The 24,079-nt window shown below is 40.0% G+C and overlaps 1 protein-coding gene across 2 annotated transcripts in view; it reads left to right on the forward strand.

Moving 5' to 3' along the window:
- PRKG1 (protein kinase cGMP-dependent 1) overlaps nucleotides 1-24,079 on the forward strand; it is a 1,414,086-nt gene that overhangs the window by 674,113 nt on the left and 715,894 nt on the right. For both annotated transcript variants that reach the window (XM_077454156.1, XM_077454155.1), the window contains exon 3: nucleotides 23,596-23,709. In XM_077454156.1, coding sequence (XP_077310282.1) covers nucleotides 23,596-23,709 — 114 coding nt within the window. The remainder of the gene's footprint in view (nucleotides 1-23,595; nucleotides 23,710-24,079) is intronic.

Genomic DNA, 24,079 nt, shown 5'->3' on the forward strand with positions numbered 1-24,079 from the left:
ACCCTTCCCTATGTTATCCAAAAAGCTTAAAAATTTATTTTTTGGCTGGAGCTACACTTAAAAAATGTACCTGTTCCTACTTACAAACATATTCAACTTAAGAACAAACCTACAGTCCCTATCTTGTTTGTAACCCGGGGACCCCCTGCAATAGGTTTCTTGGCTCACATAAGGTACTGTGTATAAGTGCAGACACATAACCTAGGAGTTCTTACTTTACTTGCTGCATATTTGTTCCAGGTCAGAGACTTATGCCGCGTACACACGGTCGGAGAATCCGTCGGAATGCGTCTTATCGGACCGTGTCGTCAGATAATCCGACTGTGTGTGGTATGCATCGGACTGATTCCGTCCGAATCTCCGTCGGACCCAATTTTCCAACATGTTGGAAATATTTCCCGACCAACTGGGCCGGTCGGACGTAATCCGATCATGTGTAGAGAATTTTGATCGGACCAAGTGCCACGCATGCTCAGATCAAATTCCTACATCAAAGCTATTGGCTACTAGCCTGAATGTAGTCCCATAGTAACGAAATTACGTCATCACGTTCTGAAAGATTGGATTTTTCGACAACTTAGTCCGACCGTGTGTATGCAACAGTTTTGGACACAATCCGTCAGACTAAATCTGACGGACAAAATCTGACGGATTTGGTTGGCAGTATCTCCGACCGTGTGTACAGGGGCTTAGAAAGTGTTAGAAAAAGGGTAAAATGTAGTTAACATTATTAGAAGGAGGCCAGCAAAGGCAACCTACATACTGTATTTCAGTTGTTACAAGTAGGAATGAGCCCGTGGTTCGAGTCAAACTTAAGTTCGACGCAAACATTGTGTGTTTGCCATTCACCGAATTACAAACATTATGGGGCATCCAGGGGAAATTAGAGTGCCCGTGGAATGCCCCAATATGCACTGTGAGATCCCAATGCATTGACGGCTTCTGATTGGCCAAAGTATGCACCTGACCTGCATGCTTTGGCCAATCACAGTGTGCTCTGCTGTGAGAATGGCCAAAGGCATGGTGGCATGGATTTTAAAATAATATTTGCCAAAATAAAAAAATGGTGTGGGGGTCCCCCCAAAATCCATACCAGACCCTTATCCAAGCATTGACCCTGGCAGGCCGCAGGAAAAGAGGGGATGAAGTGTACCAGACAACATGCCCTCAACATGGGGAGGGTGCTTTGGGATCCCCCAAAACACCTTGTCCCCATGTCGATGGGGACAAAGGCCTTATCCCCACAACTTTTGCCTGGTGGTTGTGGGAGTCTGCGGGCCGGGGGCCCCCAGGTTCTGATCCCCCCATGTGAATGGGTATGGGCTACTTTGTACCCCTACTCATTCACCAAAAAAGTGTAAAAAAATTAAAAATGACAGGTTTTTGACAATTGCTTTAATAAAAACAATTGTCCAGTGATGTAAATCCATCTTTAATCATAACGCCAATGGTCCAGAGAAAAGAAAAACGGAAAAACTCTGCCTATATGGGAGGCATCCAATTGACTGCACCCTTTACGCGATGACAGCTCTTATATATCCAAGGGCGGGGCCACCCATTGACATAAACGGGTGACCCTGTCCCCTCTGACATCACGTGGCATCACATGATGTCAGAAGGGGGGCGTGGTTACCTGGTTGCGTCACCGGGTGGCCCCACCCTTGTTATATAAGAGTTGTCATCGCGAAAAGGCTGCAGTCAGCAGGACGCCTCCCATCGAGGCAGAGTTTTTCTGTTTCTTTCATTTACTTTATTTGGTCTGTCAACGCTGTGATTGAAGATGGATAGACATTGCGGGACACTTTTTTTTTTTTTTTTTTTAATAAAGGAATTGTCAAAAGCTCTCTCCTGTCATTTTAACTTTTTTGATGAATGGGTAGGGGTACAATGTACCAGAATACCAATTCACATAGGGGGTAGGCGTGATCTGGAGGCCCCCTTGAAGGGGGTTCCAAATTCTGATAAGTCTCCTGCCTGCAGACCACCACATCCACTGGGCAAGGGTTGTGGGGATGAGGCCCTTGTCCCCATCAACATGAGGACAAGGGATTTTGGGGGAGACCCCAAAGCACATCCCCATGTTGAAGGCATGAGGCCTGGTACAGTTCAGGGGGAACGCTCTCTAGTCCCCCCCTTTTCCTGTGGCCTGCTAGGTTGCCCTACTCCATTTTTTAAAATGTTGTGCAGGGTTCCCCTTAATATTCATACCAGACCCGAAGGGCCTGTTATGGAACGGGGGGGTCCCATGCCGTTTCTTCCAATGATTTTTTTCTATATTGCCGGGATCCGACAATACATTACAGCCCCGAGCAATTTTAAGTGACTTTTTTTCCTTTAGAAATGTTAGTTTGCTGTGGTACTGTTATGAACATGGGAATGATGCGCTACTTTACAGACAGACTAAGGAGATACCCCCCCGGCACGATATATAAAGGAATATTTCATTTTTATTGTGTCACTTTAAGCATTATTAAAATCACTGCTCCTGAAAAAACAGCAGTTTACATTGATACATGTCCCCTGGGGCAGTACCCGGTTCCCCATACACTTTTTATGGCAATAACTTGCACATAAACCTTTAAAATGAGCACTTTCTGTTTTTCATGTTTGTGTCCCATAGACTTTAACAGTGTTTGCAAAAATGTTTTGCCTGTTTGCACATTCTGATGCGAACCAATCCGGGGGTGTTCGGCTCATCCCAGGTTACACGATTAAAGTGGATGTACATCCTTGCATATACCCAGTGAAGTGAACAGCCCCAGATGATACACATATGAAACAAATCTCCCTTCATAAGTTTTTGTCCTGTGCATCTTTGGCTCCATTTCAAGTCCTAATTCAGCCCTGAAATGGTGAACAGTGACACACCAGATCTCAAGTTTAGCCAAGAAAAAAAATAATAATATTTACAAGCTGTACAGTATATTGAAGCCTAATAGTTTTTAGATGTGTTGGCTGTATTCGTTTCCTTTTTTTCAAGTACAAAAATATGCCCATTGATCCTGGCAGAAATCAAGTGCCCTGTGCACTGAGCTAAAATTTCAGACAAAGTAATCAGTCCATCTAGGTATTTTCTGTGGACTACAAACACACCTATGTTGTGTGATAGTGGAGGGGGGAAGTGTTTGTAGTCCTAGGAGAGTATCCTAGGGTGAAGATGCTGCTCCTCCATAAATATGAAGTATAGTGAATAGGTGAACATAAAGGAAAAAAGTACAGCCACTACATCTAAGCAATAGTAAGCTGCAATATATTACATTTTTGTTCCCTGGTTTAGGTTAAAGGTTCCATGCACACTGAAGCTCAAAAAGCTTTTTCTGGACACCAGATTGCTGGCAGAAAACGCTGGTTGAAAAACCTGCTTGTAACAGCGTTTTGTACTAGCGTTTATGAGCGTTAGCGTTTATGGGCGTTTTTAATAAAAATACACAGAGGACACTCCAAAAATCCCACAGTGCATTCCAAACTCCCACAATGCATTGAAAAAATAGAACGCCGAACACTAATTAACGCGTGTTTATGAGGGTTTTTTAGCGTTTATCAGCAATTGCCGTATTTTGGCGGTGAAAAACGGCACTTTGAACGCAAATTTCTGGCATTGAGAAAAAAGCCCATAAGCTCCACTGCTCATTAAAGCTAAAAAATGTCCATGTGTGCAGGAACACATAGGCTAACATAGAATGGAGTTTATGGGCTTTTAAAAAAAAAACGCCCAAACTCCAATAAACTGCAGTTTGAGCTCCAGTGTGCATGGAGCCTAAACCTAAATTCTTGTCTTTTTTGGCAGAATACATGTGTCTTTGCTTGCATTAGCTTGTAATATCTATATTCACAAGGCATAAATCAGCACTGCAGATAAATCTGGATGTACAAATATGCTGTAAACTGGAATATAATGATTCCATTGTTCACCCTGGTATTTTTTTTCAAAAGGAGGCTCATTAGTGGTGTTTATTATTCTTCATTGACAGTGTTTTATATTTAGGCCTGTGTGTAAAATGAAGACATTTATGAAATCTAGCTATAAATTATCATTAATTAAATAAGTCTATATGAATCCTTTTATGCAAGTCCCAAAGTGAGGCAAAAAAGCATCTTGAAAAATGCAGTAACTGGCTAATGAGTAACTTATGTTATATCTGCAGTTTTTTACTGCACAGACTGTCTTGTTAATAAAGGATTATATTATATTAAGTAACTTAATGTAAAAGTGCTATGAAGAAAGCTTGACATCGTCTTTAATATAAAATAAAAAGTCTACTTGATGGCACTTTGACAGGAAGCATTTTTAACTTTAATCCCAAAATGTATTCTTCTGCACAGCTACAGACACAAACAAGCCCAAGGGATGCATGCATGAGAAGTAGAGTTTCAGCTTTCTCTTTCTCTGTACACAAACTCAGTCAGGAGTCTGTCAGGAGTCTTCTCTTACTGGCAGACAATAAAAGGTAAAACTGCACATTTTGGAAAGTACAAGAGAGGCTTAAATTGCATATCTCTAATACTTGATAATCTGGTTCTGATATGACATTTATCATCTTCTGTGGAAAGACATACGATAACCACTTGGAGAAGATAAATGTCACAACAGACCAGCTGCTTTATGGATTTTCTGTTTTCATGTGTACTGCAGGTAGTAGCTGATATCGCTGAAGTTTTGTGAAGAAAGTAAAGTGCCATTTATAAGGAATCGCTGCGTTTATGCTGACCACAGTTATTTGGTTATAACTGAGTAATCACTGTAATTAGTGTGATGTCCTCTATGTCAGTGGTCATCAAGCCTGTCCTCAGGGCCCACTAACAGGCCAGGTTTGCAAGATAACTGAAATACATTACAGGTGATATCATTTGCTGATCAGTGATTGCAGTATTCTAGTCTGCATCTACTAAGGCAGTGATGGCGAACCTTGGCACCCCAGATGTTTTGGAACTACATTTCCCATGATGCTCTGGCACTCTGCAGTGTACTGGAGCATCATGGGAAATGTAGTTCCAAAACATCTGGGGTGCCAAGGTTCGCCATCACTGTCCTAAGGTAATACATAAAACCTGGCCTGCTAGTGGGCCCTGAGGACAGGGTTGATGACCATTGCTCTATGTGCACTGTAGAGGTTAAGATGCCCCTGGGAAGATGGTTATGAATTAATGTGATATAACTATGGCCTCGCAAGCCAACAATCCATTGCACATAGTTTAACAAACAGATAAAGATGTTTAATGTAAGACTTGAAGTAAAAGTTGCCACTACTTGGTTCTATTTGTGTGAAAACCACAGCCATTTAAAAGAACTAAAAACTTTTAAAGTGCCATCACCTGATGATTGCAATAATGCCAGGATGACATAACAACGTGACCATCAGTTAAATGATATGTGTTTAATACAGACATCTCAAGGCTCGCCCTGAAGGTGCGGGAGACTTCCGTATTTCTGCGGCGGCTCCCGCAAACCCGAAAGCGCCTCCCAATCTCCCGTGAATGGCGCATTTGGCAGCCTGATGCTGGGACTTTGCACTGGGTGAGGCTTAACCCAGACGGATGCTGCCTGGAGGCAGAGGTGGGGACACAGAACTGCTTACTCTTCACTGGTGCGTGGAAAAAAAAGAAAAATGGGGTGGGGCCTAACTAAGCTTTTATTTATGCTATTCATTGGTCCTATCACTAGTATGCTGCCATGTTGGCGTCAGGAAAAAGTTTTGCCTTTAGTTATACTTTTATGCTTTGTAGCCCCTATTCTAGTTATTTTTGTTTTACAAGTCAGTTTTTCTTAATTTCCTTAAAGTAATGGAAGCAGGTAGTACATAAAAATAACTCCAAAAAGTAGTCATTGTCTGCTCATTCTGCACATTAAAATAATAAAAAGTACATACACGTTCATTGGCTTGGTACTATCTTCAGTATAGTATATTATAGCAGCATCTATTAATAATGACAGAATAATGAAATTGAACAATTTCATAAAAGGTTCCGTAACCGATAGACAATTTATTTCTCCATCCACGTGCATAATGTTTACATTGTTGAAGGGTATCTACACCCCAATTGTTTTTCTTAGCTTTTTCATTGAGTGAGAAAGGATTAGAACTCCTGTCAGGGTTTACTGCAGTCAGCCGCCGCCTCTCCAGTCAAAAGTTGTCCCCCAGGACACAAAATTAGGGGAAATATCTTTAACCACTTCAATACAGGGCACTTTCGCCCCCTTCCTTCCCAGCCCAATTTTCAGCTTTCAGCGCTCTAGCGCTTTCAGTGACAATTGCGCGGTCATGCTACACTGTACCCAAATGAAATTTTTATCATTTTGTTCGCACAAATAGAGCTTTATTTTGGTGGTATTTATTCACGACTCCGTTTTTTATTTTTTGCGATATAAGCGCAAAAAAGCGGAAATTTGGAAAAAAAAAACAATATTTTCCTTTTTCTACTTCAATAAAAATCCAATAAAATCAAATTTTGTCATAAATTTAAGCCAAAATGTATTCTGCTACATGTTTTTGGTAAAAAAAAATCCGTTAAGTGTATAATAATTGGTTTGTGTGATCACGGACATATGTACGCAAATGATCATGTACATATGTGTGCAGGTGATCACGTACATATGTGTGCAGATAATCATTGGGACATGTGATTTTAGTGGGACATATGTGGGGGACATGTTTTTATTATTAGGGACATGTGTTTTTATTATTTGGGGACATGTATGTTTTGGGGACATGTGTGGGGACATTGTGTTTATACTGTGTGATGTGTTTACTGTGTGGTGTGTTTACTGTGTACACTAGACTGGTGATCAGTGAGTAAAAAGCTGTAAAAAGCAGCTCATACTCACTGATCAGCAGCCGGCTGCAGCGATCTGCTCTCCTCTCCTCAGCGATGACTTCTGTGTGAGGAGAGGAGGAGCCGATTGCCTAGCAACCGGCTGTTTGTTTACATCACATGACGGCCGTGATTGGACACGGCCGTCATGTGATCAGGAGGGCCAGTCACAGAGCCCTCCTGCCGATCTGAGATGCGCCGTGTCCGGGTGACACGGGCGCATCGGGATCGCGCCGCTGCGCGGGCGCGATCCCGCTACTCCTGAATGACGTTCCTGAACGTCATATCAGGAGTAGGCGGCTCCCACCCGGCCGTATATGTGCATTGGCCGGGTGGGAAGTGGTTAATGATGTTACGTTAAATAGGGGCATGCATTAACCTTGGTCAAATTCTTAGTGTTATCTGTTTGCCTGTTGCAGATTTTCCCTCATTTCCTATCTGCCAAAAAGCTGTCCCTAATACAGGAAGTGAGGGGAAATTTCTGTAAAAGAGCCTTAGATAGCAGTAAAGCCTTACAGGGGTTCTGACATTTCTCCAGGCTATCCAGAACTAAAAGAAAACATTTTTGGTACAGATACACTTTAGGCCCTGTTCTGAATAATATAAAAAGGGATATTTCTTATTAAAAAATCAAGGACCTTACCATAGCAATGCCCCTATAGCTCTAATGCTGACAATGCTCCTGTTAATTAGATTTTATTTTTGTTTATCAGCAGTGGCCTTAAAGCCACCTGGGCCTCATAACCTTGATGCTGCCAGATTTTAACTAGCACAGGTTGTCAAAATATATTTGAAATCAATGTGAGTGAACAAAAAAAAAATCTAGATATCTGAATATATTGCCTTGTTTGTAAAAATGACAAAAATGAAATAGATTCCATTTTAGGTGACTTTTTTAACTTTCTTTTTTAATAATATTTTCAAAGAAACAGATACATGTACAATATGTCACAGTGGATCTTAGTCAGCCAGCGATAAAATAAAATGTTACACACATGTATGCGTAGTATGCGTCATGTGGTATGAGTTCATGATAGGTACATTGATACAATTCCAGTTAGCAATCTAAACAGTATGGGTAGATAATTCACCCATCATTAATATCAGTATCACTTGAAAGCCGGGAGAACAAACATTTTAGAATATGACTTCCATTATTGAAGTATACATAAGTGTAGAACGAGACAACCAATGTAAGGGAGGTTGTATGATGTGTGGAGACAAACCCTACCTGATTGAAGAACAATTAAGGTAAAAGCACTCAACAAGTATCTTATTGAAGATTTTTAAATCAGAATTCAACATTGTAATGAGTTGATAGTTGGTGCCAAGACTGTGGATTTCCCAGGCTTTGGCAAACCAATGATTTGAGAGTGAAGCATAGATGATGGGATAGGTTGAGATGTAAGAAAACAATTAAAAAATGTGCAAGAAGGATGTGTTTAAATGTCTTTAAATATAAGTATGTAAGACCATTAGGGCCCTTAGCTTTCCCTGAGGAAAGTTGCTTAATGACCAGATCTATTTTCTCTATTAGGATAGGTTTATTCAGGGATATTAAATCAGAACAAGATAGCTTGGTAAAATAGCAATTTTGCCAGGATCAGAGTGGTCAACACTGTGGGTATCTTTAATGGCTTGGATAGCTGTAGATTAGTTTGTGAGCTAATATGGTGTGAGCTTTATTGCCTTTCTATAACAATTTCTGATGCAGGGTCAACATTGACTTTTCCACCACTGCCAGATTAAGCTGTTGAAGTTGGACTCTAATGCATGTAACTTGGTGCAGATTAGCAAGGGAGGGTTTCTGTGTTATATTATCTTTTAAATGTTTAAGTTGGGAAAGGAGCTTAGTTTTTTATAGTTGAATGTCTTTTTTGAGTTTTGAGGAGAGATCAATGTAATTCCCCCAAAACACAGCCTTGTTGGCATCCCATCAGGTACTCTGAAGTTGGACAGTACCTCAGTTAACCTGGAAGTATTGGTGTAGGACAGGGGTCTCAAACTGGTGGCCCATCAGCTGTTGCGAAACTACAAGTCCCAATAGGCATTGCAAGGCTGACAGTTACAAGCATGACTCCCACAGGCAGAGGCATGATGGGACTTGTAGTTTCACAACAGCTGGAAGGCCGCCAGTTTGAGACTCTTGGTGTAGGAGGTTCTTGAGAAAAGGAATTCTTGCATCCCCAAAACATTGTTTTTTCCTCCTCCTTTCTCTTTTTCTTTTTTTGTTTACCAGGGTCTGGCTCAGTTATCCTTTTTATTATTATTCTATTATGGGTCCTGAGCTCCTATATGCATTTCTGAACATCAGATCTTATACATTCTAATTATAGCTCACTGTACATGAATGCATTGCATGCATGCATTTTTGTTGGTGTGATTCAACAGTAGTGCAAATGCTTTTGTTGTATTATACTTGATGTGAAATGACATACTTGGATATGTACTGCAAAATTCCAGCAAGTAGGGGGAGGTTTCGGAGATGCTGCCTGATGAGTCATTCCAGCCTCCCTGGATCACTCAGCTTATTATCAGCTGAAAAATGTCTCCTGCGCTATGTGGAGAGCCTAGATACAAATGTGTTGTACTTCCATAAGATGCTTACTGGATGGATATTACACGCCCTACTTCCTCAGCCAACTAGGTGAGCTCAAAGAACTAAAGCAAGGAAAGAAAGAAAAAGGTGTGTGGCCTGGTGTATTATTCTTGATGAAAAGTTTTATTAAAAAACAGAAGTAGGTGGAGTACTCACATTTAGTAACTTGAATATATCACATAATTCTTCTAAGAGATCATAAAACAAAACTCATGTCTCATGGGATGGTGAGATGGAGTAATTTACTAATGTGTTTTGAGGGGCATGCATGCAGAGCTTGAGACACAGCATCACAGAATAGGGGGCGGGCTTCTGGCAGCAAGAATATTGCAACAGCAAAGGAGGACTATTCCTCCAAGGCTATACCATCCATCCAGTCCACTACTACAGTCCACTGCTCTGAGGAAGAGGAAAAATCCACAAAACGCATTAGCAGATTACTCCATCTCATCGTCCTATGAGACATGGACTTTGTTTTATGATCTCTTAGAAGAATTATGTGATGGTATTCAAGTTACTAAGTATGAGTAAACTTTCCACCAAGGATAATGCACCAGGCCATGCGCCTTTCTCTTTCTTTCCTTCCCTAGATCACTCGCCCTGATCCAGATTCACACAGACTTGGCTGCCAGCTAAGCCAAAGAATTTACCTATACTATAGAAAAACCCTATCACACTAGCACACTAAGTTAGAGGGTGCTACACATTTATGGCCAATTTTGGAGGATTATGACTTAGTCAGGGCATCTTATTAGGGGTTTCTCCATTGCACTCATCAACATCAACACAATTTTATGTACCTTCCTGGTTTAACCGTTTGCCGCCCACCCACCGTCAAATGACAGAGGGGTGGTGTGGCTCTCATTCTGGGAGAATATCATATGACGTGGTCTTGGAACCACCACTCTTGCTTGCCCACGGGGGCGAGCAGCATGGTGATCACGCCTGCACTATGTTTCTAGGACACAGAGCAACCCCAGTCTATGTAAAGAGCCGTAGCTGCGGCTCTTTACCCATGTGATCAGCTGTGTCCAATCACAACTGGTCACATGTAAACACGGAAATGCCAATAATCAGCTCCCATCGCCTCACACTGACAGAGTGTGTTGCGAGGAGAGCCGATCAGCAGCATCTCCTCGCAGGGGACATTGAGACATGTAATCAGGGCACTGATCATCAGTGCCCTTATTACAGTAAAGCACCACCAGTGTTAACAATCAGTGCCCACCAGTGCCAGCAATCAGTGCCCGCTAGTAACACCAATCAGTGCCCATTAGTGATGCCAGTCAGTCCTGGTTATCAGCGCCGCCTATCAATGCTGCCCATCATTGCTGCCCATCGGTGCCACCTATCAGTGCCCACCAATGGCACCCATGAGTGCCACCTATCAGTGCTGATCATTGCCACTTAATCAGTGTCCATAAGTGCTGCCTCATCAGTGCCTATAAGTGCCACCTCACCAGTGCACATCAGTGAAGGAGAGAAGTTACTTATTTACAACATTTACTGAAAGAAACTAAGAAAAACTTTTATTTATTTTTTTCACATTTTTGTAAAAAACAAAACAAAAAAAACACAGCAGTGATTAAATACCACCAAAAGAAAGCTCTATTTGTGTGAAGAAAATGAAATAAATGTCACATGGTTACAGTGTAGCATGACCATGCAATTGTCATTCAAATTGTGACAGCGCTGAAAGCTGAAAATTGGCTTGGGCAGGGAGGGGGTGAAAGTGCCCTGTAGGCAAGTGGTTACATCTCCTAAAATTAATGTTTGCTTCCTATTTAGGGAACTTTGCATTTTCACATTCTGCATACCAGAATTGGATTTTTAATTTTACTTAATACAAACACATACATGGACAAATGTAGTTTCCGTGGTGGGAATCAAACTGGGGATAGAGTAGCAATATTACAGGGGAAAAGTGCTAACAAATTAGCCACCATATTGTTAATTTATATTTATTCATTCTGCTATTGTTGCTATTGGTTGTTTAAAAAATAAAAAAAAATAAAAGCTAATTTGTATTGTTACATGTTTTTATTTAATTGTTATGCTGTCTGATCCAAAACAGTGAGTTTTAAAAGAATACGGATTTTATCCTCTATGATTCTGATTTTTTTTTTCAGTTTTTTATTGCGTGCACTTACACTTTTTCTTATTTTCATGTCATGTCTTTCTTGATAACCATGTGTGCGGTATTATCAGCTAGACAGAACCCAACTTACTTTTGGTGGAGATTAAGTTCAAACAGAATAGAGAAATGGATGGGAATTAAATAATGACTATAGGTCAAAGTTATTTGCCCTGTAGAAAATAACTGCCATACCGTATCTTTAAGGCTTATATCTAAAAGAGCTAGTCAGTGAAAAGTATAGCCATTTGTGCTTAATCTGCTTCAACTATATAGTTTTTTCTTTTTTTTCTTTTTATTTTTTTTTGCAGGTCCATAAAATTCTTTAATCTAGCAACTGTGTTGTCCTTAGCATTTGACATATAATTATATACGGGTTGTGGCAACGTTTGATTGGGCTCATTCGAAAATGTGTTGACAAAGCCCTTCATGGCTCTTTATATTTTAGTCTGAAAAAGAACGAGTCAGGAATGAGCATTTTTAAGAAAACTGAAACTCCACAGAGAAAGCTAAAACTATCCAGATAAATATTTACACCTTTGTTGACACATGGCCCCTTAGGGTAACCCAACAATTTGCTTAATACATTTTGCTTCATGCTAAATACTTTTATGCCAAAGTAGAATGGCTGAATTACATGAATACTGTAAGTACAGAAGTCATGTAACTTAGGCATTCAGATAAATAGGCCTTTCAATATATTTATGTGTTTCTCCACAGTTTTGTTGTTTCAAAGAATTAGTACAAAACTCTGAACACAATGTAAGCAATGATATATCCAAACCCACCATACCACCATACTCAATAAAAAAGAAAAAGTTTTCTTATTTTTTGACTAAACCTAAGAACAAAAACGTAATATATTGCAACTTAACAGTGCTTAGATGCAGTGACTGCATTTGTTTTAACCGTTTTCTGGCTAAGAACATATTTTCGCAAATGCAGAAAAATCTTGCCAGAAATGCAGTGTCATTGTCACTCCCTGACTTCCTATGAGATGAATTGAAACCACAAAAATAATGTTATCTTAATTGCTAAAACTGCTTATGCCATAAAGCTCCTTTCTCCATGTGATAAACATAAATAAAAGCACTAAAGCAGACATGTTTGATGTTCAGCTAGGATAGCTCTCCAAATAAGTACAGTGAAGCATAGTTGCCCATGGGCAGGAAGTGTGTTATTTACAGGGTTAGCAGGTAACATAAAAGAAAAAAGTCTGGAAAAAAGAAAACAAGGCATCTAATCTGAGGACTGGTAATCTGCAGGATTTATAACTTTTGTGTCTGGGTTTAAATATTCTTTGAGGCTCCCAAAACAGACAGGTTTTTTGATTGCCAGTTATTGTATTGCAAATAATAATCATGTTTACAGCTTGATCAGACGGGCAATTTTTTTGTGTCTGGTAAAAAAGCAGATATGATTGTAGATATATTTGCACATTAAATAAGATAACAGGGGGATCCGTCTTATCTGTAGGGAAAAGTGAAAACATAGATCCCGGTTCTCTCAGGGGAGCGGAGACGGATTGTGTGTATTATTATTATTATTATTCAGGATTTATATAGCGCCAACAGTTTACGCAGCGCTTTACAATGTATAGGGGGGGCAACACAATTACAGTACAATACAAAAGGTACATGAGGGCCCTGCTCGTAGAGCTTACATTCTAAAAGGAGGGGTTGGTGGTACAAAAGGTAATAGCTGCAGAGAATGATTTGATGGGGGTGGCTCGGGGACAGTTAGGTGGGTGTGGGATAGGCTATGTATGTATGAACTATGTATGAACACCTATCTCTCTCTCCTCCTAGACAATCCCCACCCCCCTACAGTTAGAACACAGTTAACCCCTCAATTGCCCCTTAGTGTAACCCCTTCCCTGCCAGTGACATGTATACAGTAATCAGTGCATTTGTATAGTACTGATTGCTGTATAATTGTCAATGGTCCCAAAAATGTATCAAAAGTGTCCAGTTTGTCCGCCGCAATATCGTAGTCCCGATAAAAATCGCAGATCGCCACCATTACTAGTAAAAAAGGAAATAATAAAAATGCCATAAAACTATGCCCTATTTTGTAGACGATATAACTTTTGCGCAAATCAATCAATATACGCTTATTGCAATTTTTTTTAAACAAAAATATGTAGAAGAATACATATCGGCCTAAACTGAGGAAAAAAATGTGAGATATTTATTATAGCAAAAAGAAAAATATATTGGGGGTTATTTACGAAAGGCAAATCCAGTTTGCACTTGGAAGTGCAGTCGCTCTAACTCTAATGCCCTGTACACACGGTCAGAAATTCGGACAGAAAAGGTCCAATTCGATTATATTGTCAGAAAATCCGATGGGCCGTGGGGTCTCTATCGGACTTTTTCTGTCAGAAATGCAGATGGAAAAAATTTGAGAGCAGAATCTAAAATTTTCCGACAATAAAATCCGATCTAACTTTTTCCAATCGTTTGTAGAGAATTCCAACAGACAAAGTGCCACACATGCTCAGATCAAATTACAAAACCAAAGCTATTGGCTACTAGCCTCTATGTAGTCCCGTCTTACGCAACGAACATCACCATGTTCTGAACGATCGAATTTTCCAACAACATTTTTTCCGACCGTGTGTATGCAACAACAGTTTCGGACAAAATCCGTCTGAAAAAATCCAATGGATTTTGTCCGGAATTTCCGACCGTGTGTACAAGGCATAAGGGGTAGATCTGAAATGAGGGAAAGCTCTGCTGATTTTATCATCCAGTCGTGTGCAAGCTACAATGCTGTTTTTTATTGTCCTTGCATGTCCACCTCAGATCTACAGCAACTTTACTTCCACGTGCACTTTCTGTGCAAAATGGATTTGCCTTTCGCCATTGTGTTTTCTCAAAACTGATGCTCTTCTTTTGTTTATAGCGCAAAAAATAAAAACCGCAGAGGTGATCACACACCACCAAAAGATAGCTCTATTTATGGGAAAAAAAGGACATCAATTTTGTTTGGGTACAGCGTCGCACGACTGTGCAATTGTCAGTTAAAGCGACGCAGTGCTGTATCACAAAACATTGCCTGGTCATTGAGCAGCCTAATCTTCTGAGGCTGAAGTGGTTAAACATTGTTATTTTGTTTCATGTTATTTAACCAGTTGCCGACCGCCGCACGACGATGTACGTCAACAGATTGGCACGGGCAGGCATATGGGCGTACATGTACGTCCCTGCCTTCCCGCAGATGGGGGGCCCGGTTGGGCCCCCCCCCCGGTGCCAGCGGTGGTCGGAATCCGTTCAGGAGTGATCCGGGATGAGGGGGCAGCCATTCGTTCATGGCCACCCCCTCGCGATCGCTCCTGACGAATGGAAGTGCAGCGTGACATCACTTCCTCTCCTGTAATGTAAACACAGGCAGAGGTGATGTAATCTCTCCTCCGTGTCGGTATTTTTCGCTCCGGCACCGAGGAGAGAGGATCAGTGAGTTGCACCAACACTACACAATACAGTAGAACATGCCAGGCACACTCTCACCCCCCCTTCACCCCCCCGATCAGCCCCCCAATCACCCCTGCACCCCCAGTCACAGTGACACCAATTGCATTTTTTTTTTGCATTGGTGTCATTTGTGACTGTAATAACTGTTAGGGCAGTTAGGGTTAGCCCCCTTTAGTTCTAGGGTACCCCCCTAACCCCCCAATAAAGGTTTAACCCCGTGATCACCCCCCGTCGCCAGTGTCACTAAGGCTGGGTTCACATTGCAGCGGTTTATGAGAACGGATGTGATTCGCACCGCACTGCAGTGCAAATCACATCCGATCTCTGTGCGATTCGAGTTCAGCCATACAGATAGTATGGCTGAATTCGCATCACACCCGCCGCACCCGCCGCAAACTCGCACGGGACCTTTTTTGGTCCGCAGCAGAATCGGATCGCATGGGTGTTCACACCATGCGATCCGATTCCTGTCCGAGTTTGCAGATCGCACTGCGATATGCGAACTGATCTGGGGGTGTCATTAACATTTCACTGACACTCCCAGCAGTTCGCATAGGGCAGTGTGATGCGGGAACCCGCCGCGGATTCGTGGCGTTCCCGCATCGCTCCAGTGTGAACCCAGCCTAATAAGCGATCGTTTTTTCTGATCGCTGTATTAGTGTCACAGGTGACGCTAGTTAGGCAGGTAGGTATTTAGGTTTGCCGCAGCTTTTTATAGCACCAGGGACCCCCATATATTACCGCATAAAGCCCCCTGATTGCCCCCTAGTTAACCCTTTCACCAGTGATCACCATATAACTGTTACAGGTGACGCTGGTTGGTTAGTTATTTTTTTAGAGTTTCAGGGCACCCGCCATTTATTACCTAATAAAGGTTTAACCCCCTGATCACCCGGCGGGTGATATAAGTTTGAGGGTCAGATAAGGTCTGCGTCGCCCCAGGCAGCGTCAGGTTAGTGCCAGTACCGCTAACACCCACGCACAAAGCATACACCTCCCTTAGTAATATAGTATCTGATCAGATCTATATTAGCGTCGCCAGCAGTTTAGGTTTCCCAAAACGCATTGTTAGCGGGATCAGCCCAGATACCTGCTAGCACCTGCGTTTAGCCCCTCCGCCAAGCCCAGCCCAGCCCACCCAAGTGCAGTATCGATCGATCACTGTCACTTACAAAACACAACACACATAACTGCAGCGTTCGCAGAGTCAGGCCTGATCCCTGCGATCGCTAACAGTTTTTTTTGTAGAGTTTTGATATAGTCGCTGACAGCCTAGGTGCTTTTTTACCTGTGAGTCTCACTAGTGTACCCCTAAATTTAGGGGTGTCTACTTTCCAAAATGGGGTCATTTGGGGGGGGGGGGGGTTTGTGCCATCTTGGCATTTTATGGCCTTCAAAACTGCGATAGGTAGTGAGGAGTAAAATCAAAAATTTACACCCTTAGAAATCCTGAAGGCAGTGCTTGGTTTTCGGGGCCCCGTACGCGGCTAGGCTCCCAAAAAATCCCACACATGTGGTATCCCCGTACTCAGGAGAAGTAGCAGAATTTATTTTGGGGTGTCATTTCACATATGCCCATGGCATGTGTGAGCAATATATCATTTAGTGACAACTTTGTAAAAAAAAAAAAAAAAGTTTGTAATATTCCCGCAACTTGTGGCAAAATATAAAATATTCCATGGACTTAACATGCCTCTCAGCAAATAGCTTGGGGTGTCTACTTTCTAAAATGGGGTCATTTGTGGGTGTTTTGTGCCATCTTGGCATTTTATGGCCTTCAAAACTGTAATAGGTAGTGAGGAGTGAAGTCAAAAATTTACGCCCTTAGAAAGCCTGAAGGCGGTGCTTGGTTTTCGGGGCCCCGTACGCGGCTAGGCTCCCAAAAAGTCCCACATATGTGGTATCCCCGTACTCAGAAGAAGCAGCAGAATTTTTTTTGGGGTGTCATTTCACATATGCCCATAGCATGTGTGAGCAATATAGCATTTAGTGACAACTTTGGGAAAAAAATAAAAAATAAATAAAAGTTTGTAATTTTCCCGCAACTTGTGGCAAAATATAAAATATTCCATGGACTCAACATGCCTCTCAGCAAATAGCTTGGGGTGTCTACTTTCTAAAATGGGGTCATTTGTGGGTGTTTTGTGCCATCTTGGCATTTTATGGACTTCAAAACTGTGATAGGTAGTGAGGAGTGAAATTACAAATGTATGCCCTTAGAAATCCTGAAGGCGGTGCTTGGTTTTCGGGGCCCCGTACGCGGCTAGGCTTCCAAAAAGTCGACCACATGTGGTATCCCCGTACTCAGGAGAAGCAGCAGAATGTATTTTGGGGTACAATTCCACATATAACCATGGCATGTGTGAGCAATATATCATTTAGTGACAACTTTGGGCAAAAAAATAAAATATTCAATGGGCTCAACATGCCTCTTATCAATTTCCTTAGGGTGTCTACTTTCCAAAATGGGGTCATTTGGGGGGGGGTTTTGTACTGCCCTGCCATTTTAGCACCTCAAGAAATGAGATAGGCAGTCATAAACTAAAAGCTGCGTAAATTCCAGAAAACGTACCTTAGTTTGTAGATGTGACAACTTTTGCGCAAACCAATAAATATACAGTTATTGACTTTCTTTTTACCAAAGACATGTGGCTGAATACATTTTGGCCTAAATGTATGACTAAAATTGAGTTTATTGGATTTTTTTAATAACAAAAAGTAGAAAATATCATTTTTTTTCAAAATTTGCGGTCTTTTTACGTTTATATCTCAAAAAATAAAAATCGCAGAGTCAGTCAAATACCTTTAAAAGAAAGCTCTATTTGTGGGAAAAAAAGGACGCAAATTTTGTTTGGGTACAACATTGCATGACCGCGCAATTACCAGTTAAAGCAGCGCAGTGCCAAATTGTAAAAAGACCTCTGGTCATTGACCAGCAAAATGGTCCGGTCTGAAAGTGGTTAATAAAACCTCTGTCCCCGAATATTGCATTTTGACTGCACTATGCTTTTTCTATTACAAATTGCAACTAAGATTATGAAAGCCATATTGTTTCTCGAAGAGTTGGTTTGGTTGTTCAATGCTAAATAATTTGTTGATTTTATATATATATATATATATATATAGTTTAAAATATATAGTATACATGTAAAAATGTATACATGAAATAGCAGCGTTCACCTCAAATTACATTTTATACCCAGTAAAACGTTTTAAGATTTTGTTGTTCAAAGACATGAAGTGCCTTTAAGAAAGTAACACAAAAGTCCCGCAGAGTCACTCTTGGGCTGTTTTCCTTGTTTAAAATACCAATTAGCTAGGCTGGTGATACTAAACTTGATTTTAATGATGAACTAAGGGAGAATGCCAGGAGATGTGCCGTATTTAATGTGACAACTTATAAAGTTTTTTTTTTAACTCAGATTTAACAGTGCTTTTGGGACATTATATGCTTCTTATTCATATGATGTGTGTGTTCAAGGAGGACAATTTTAATGCTGTCATAAAACTGCCATTGTTATGAATTCATAAAGGTTAAAAAAAATCCATCCCTAGCAGCAGTCACATGAATTACCCAATGCCATGGACAAGCAAATGTATATCAAAGGGTTTAAATTGTATTGCCCTATAATGGAAGATATAATGTTGATATTGTCCTTGGTATGCTTCTATAATGTTTGTGAATATACTGTATATTTACATGCAGGAAAGCATTTATAAAAAAACAGTGCCTGCAACTAGAAATGTAAATGTTAAGGGAATGATGCAGTGAGAGGATAAGTGATTGTGCGGTCTTTGGAAGTGGAATGTCTGCTTTTGTAAATCGTGAAGCTGCTGCTATGGTTGTTTGAACATCTTATGTTGCCTCCTGAAAGGAGCTGAGGAAGACACTCATTTCCCTGTAGGCCCTAAAGACACTTCAGAATCCCTCAAACACAGCTTGAGTCTATAGCTAGGTAAGAAAAAGTCTGCCAAAACAGAGAAAAGTAGTAAGCGTACAAACACTCTGCAAATAAGTGTAAACTTCATTTAATCCAAAGAGACACAAAAAACAATTCACAAAGCAATGTTTCAAATATAGCTGCGATTTTGACGTTTTGTTCATCATAAAGCTTTATCTGGCACAGTACCTTTTCCTCATTTTACCCTGTGGTTTTATGACTATGGGGATTGCATGAAGTTTACTTTACTGTCACGGTTTATTCTGTGACCCATTTCCCATCAGGAGCAATTTTTTTAATCATTTTGCACATATGTTAAAATCTGCATTTTTGTCTCGAATATTACCTAAAACAGAACATTATACAATAGTAATTGCAATTTTGTATGTTAAATTATATGTGGTAAATAGATATGTGAGCCTCAAAACTAGGTGTGCATGCAAAAACATCAAATTATCACCCAAAATGATCAATAAGCAATGCTTTAAATGTCTTTACAGTTCATCAGTTTATAGTAACAATAAATTGGATACCAATATTATTTCTCCTACCACGGAGTGTGCAGCAACACCCAATATGTGTTGTCCAACCATTTACATACTGTTAATAAGCACAGGACTGAAGTTGATTCAATGTTTCCTGTTTTTCAGACTTTTCTTGACAACTGTGAACTCGGAAATGCTCAGAGTTGGACATTTCCATGTTCAAACTCAGCAGAGGAGGTATGGGAATGGCTGTTCCCCAATATCCTCTCATTCATTATCCAAACGCTGTTTTTTGTGGTCTCAGGTTCCTAGGAGGAGCAGAAGAGCCAGGGAATAATGAATGGAAGGGCCTGAATGGAGGCATCTAAAAAGTCACACTCTTAAGGTCTCTACAGCCTCCCAAATCACTTTTACAGACAAATTAGGAGAAAATGAGAAAAAACTGAAGCAAGGTCACAGCTACTGCAGCTGTAAGCTTTTTTTAACCCCTTGAGCTCCGGACATACTAGGCACATCCAAAGAGCTAAAGCCAATTAAAAGGTTCTAAAGTTTAATGTTATTCTTTTGTAGATCTTGTACAACACTTGTTTTGCATAGAAAGAGCACAAGCTATTTTTACACATTAGGTCTGTATATATTTTTTATTCAATTTTCAGAGCTATTTGGATGAGTGGACTCATTGTGGGCATTGTTTATGGATATATTTTTACTATGACTATATTTTACTAAATGGTGGCTTGGTTGATGCGCAGGCACAATTTAATCCGCAATATGCAGGAAACAAATGAAGTTTTTTTTTTTGTTTTTTTTTAAAGATTGCAGCTTTCCCATATTTCCCGTGTACACTCACAAATAATTAGTATTAGTCTATAGGGCAGTGATGGCGAACCTTGGCACCCCAGATGTTTTAGAACTACATTTCCTATGATGCTCATGCACTCTGCAGTATAGGTGAGCATCATGGGAAATGTAGTTCCAAAACATCTGGGGTGCCAAGGTTTGCCATCACTGCTATAGGGGATGTTATGTCCAGTGCTACCCATGTAACAAATGTTTTTTTTTGGTTTTAATACGTTGTTGTTGAGTTTTAATGACAAGTACAAAGGCAAGGTGCAAAAGGCAGTAAGCAAATGAAGAACAAAAACTAAAATAAAAAATACATATGTTGGAATAGTGGAGATGTTTTTATGTTGCTGCTTTATCCACTTGCTGACTGTGCTATAGCCAAATCACGGCTACATCGTGGCCGGCTAGTTCTGGGAGACTGTCATATGGTGTCCTCCCGTGATTGTGCCCAGTGTGTGCCTGCTGCAGGGCACGTGTGGTGCACTCTGTGATCGCAGTGTCCTCCAGATACTGCGGATCACAGATGCAGGTAAAGAGCCAATCAGCAGCTCTTTACCATGTTAGCCTATAACTGGCTTCTGTAAAAGGGACATGCACACTGATAATCAGGGCACTGATTATCAGTGCAGGACCAACAGTGCCCATCAGTGCTGACAATCAGTGCCCATCAGCACCTCCTCATCAGTGTCACCTATCAGTGCCACCTATCAGTGCCCATCAGTGCAACCTCATCAGTGCCCATCAGTGCAAGCCTCATCAAGGCCCAACAGTGCAGCCTATCAGGGCCCATCAATGGCCATCAGTACTGCATCATCAGTACCGCCTCATCAGTGCCCATCAGCACAGCCTCATCGGCACACATCAGTGAATTAGAAAAATTACCTGTTTGCAAAATGTTATAACAAACTATGAAAACTTTTTTCTTTCAAAATTCTATTCAAAATGTATTTGTTTTTTTTAGTAGACGTGCACACTGAAATATTTTGTTTCGGAATTTCGTTTTTTGTCTGAAAAATAAATTTATTTAGTTATTCCCAAAATTCATTTTTATTTATTTCGTTTTTTGTTAAAAAATGCATTCGTTCGAAAATCCGAAATAATTAAGGTCGAATCTGTCATTGAAGGCTTATGGTGTCTGTTGAATGTTCTAAGAAGATTCGATGGAGCAGCTAAACTGTAGGCCCCGCAATCGTACATTTCCGGTCGAATGCTTCGCCTACAAGCTATAGTAGAATTCTAATGTTGTATGACACTAGTAATAATTATATTTATTAATTATTCTTACTAGTCAACCAACATTTAGAATTCTTCTATAGCCTATGGGCAGAGCATTTGACCATAAATGTCCACTCGCAGTGACTGCTTCGTCGAATCTTCATGTCATATCTTTTCTCTCTATGTCGAATAATCTTGGACTAATAGACTTAGGTTAGGCACATTCAACCTTTTTTGCTATTGTCTCTATAATGTTGAATCTTTTCTCTCTATGTCGAATCTTTTCTCTTTATATCGAATCTTTTCTCTCTATGTAGAATAATCTTGGACTAATGGAGCTAAGGTTAGGCACATTCAACCACAGGTCTGATGGACACAGATTGCTATTGTCAGCGTCATGTCAAATCTCCTATCTATATCAAACTACTGTCACAACGAAAATGAAAATAAAGCATTTGTTTATGTTGGATCTTTCGGTTTTCGGATTCTGCACATTCGTTATCGTTTGTTAAAACGATAACTAAAATACCCTAAATTCAGACAAAAACAAATGCACATGTCTATTATTTAGCAAAAATAAATAAATTTGGTAAGTGGTGATTAAATACCACCAAAAGAAAGCTCAGTTTGTGCAAAAAAAAAGATAAAACTGTAGTTTGGGCACAGTGTTGCATGAGCGCACAATTGTCATTCAAAGTGTGACAGTGCTGAAACCTGAAAATTGGCATGGGCAGGAGGGGAGTAAAAGTGTCCAGTAGGCAAGTGGTTAAATTACATTTTATTCTGTAAGAACTAAATACCCTAACAATAACATGCCAGTGTCTGTATATACATTGTGAGTGTGTGAGCAGCATTCCAATTTGAGGACCTTTGTTACACTACTACTTTTTATCATATCAGTGCCTATTCACACCTCTGTCCCCACAACATACCAAAATTAAATGATAATATTCCAATTAACTTTTATTGTCTTAATGGTTTAATAGATTATATTTTCATTGAACATATACATGTTTGTGTATGTGCTCAATTGCACACCCCTAACACATAGACTGAGATGCAATCATCAGCTCCTGGTTTCAGATTGCTTATAAAGATCCTGTAGGAGGGACTTCTGTTCATAGAGGGACTCATATGTTCAGTATGACAGCCATTTTACATTGTTCACTTGTTTAGAAAGCACCCTCTGTATCTCCTACTCCTCAGAGCATCTGTGGGGAGAAAGAGATACATTGAGGTTGATTTACTAAAGGCAAATAAGCTTTTCATGTTGCAAGATAATTTTTTATTTTCAATGGGATTTTCTCTTTGCTTAGTGAATGAGGTGAAGTAAAAAATAAATGATCTGTATAGATTACGTTACATCAAGCGTTAATCTAGGTTTGTGTTAGTGTCAGTGTTCTCATCGGTGCCAATATGATTTAGCTAGGATGAGAAAAAAGTTTGGTAGTTATTATCATGGTAGTGTGTGGACTGTAATGTATGCTAATACCTGACAATTACAGTAAATTCGGATTAATTGGCCTCTCTGAAGGCAACATGTGCACTATTGTTTCTAAACTATATTACAGGTATAAACAACAAATAATGCACACATGTGTAGTATCCTCATGCATGTCAGGAGTATGAGAATTTATTTTGGATTGCTTTTCAGCTGTGGCTTATGGTATGACAAGAGATATGATCCTAAGAAAAAAAAATGTACAGTATGTATATATATATATATATATATTTTTTTTATTGTTTTGGACTATTTAATAATAATATTAACAATCAGGGGGTATCCATTTACATTTACCACCAAATGAAAAAGGTATAATTCACCTGAATATATACCTGTTATGTACAGTTTTACTAACACATGCTAAAGATGCAAACTGGTCTTGGGCATTAGGGTTTGTTTTACATTTGTAATTAAGGGGTTAGAAACACAAAATATATTATTGTAATATTATATTTATAAATATTAAATTTATATTGTTTTACATAATATTTATATTGCTATATCAAATGTTTTATTTCAGGGTTAATTGGAAAACATTGTATGTTTAATGATGCTGATGTTTTTGCACTTTTTTTTTTCCTGCAGATGGCAAAGTAGAAGTTACAAAAGAAAGCGTGAAGCTATGCACCATGGGACCAGGCAAAGTATTTGGAGAGCTTGCAATATTGTACAACTGCACCCGCACAGCAACCGTCAAAAGTAAGCTTATCCCATCTTCATTATCCACATTGTATGATCTCCCCAGTGCATTATTTATTTTGTATTTGTTCCAAACTATAGGGAACAATTTGTTTTGTTGTTCCAAACCAGATTAATTGTTTTAATTTTAAACCCCTGGTATAAAGTATATTTAGCAATTTAAGATAACGTGAAACACCCTAGATACAAGACTCCGTATAATACAAAAGAAAAGCCACACACCAATGATGTCTTAACATGGTAAATATTAATCAGCCATCAGGCTTCAGCACATGATGCTCTATGATTAAGACCATTTGGGGAAACATGCCAGAGGGGTTGTCTTGTAGGTGGGACATCCTCTGAAGCTTGATGACTGATTACATTTTTG

Source organism: Lithobates pipiens, unplaced genomic scaffold, assembly GCF_037356315.1.
Source record: "Lithobates pipiens isolate NorthernLeopardFrog02 unplaced genomic scaffold, aLitPip1_a1.2 Scaffold_25, whole genome shotgun sequence".
NCBI classification, from domain to species: domain Eukaryota; kingdom Metazoa; phylum Chordata; class Amphibia; order Anura; family Ranidae; genus Lithobates; species Lithobates pipiens.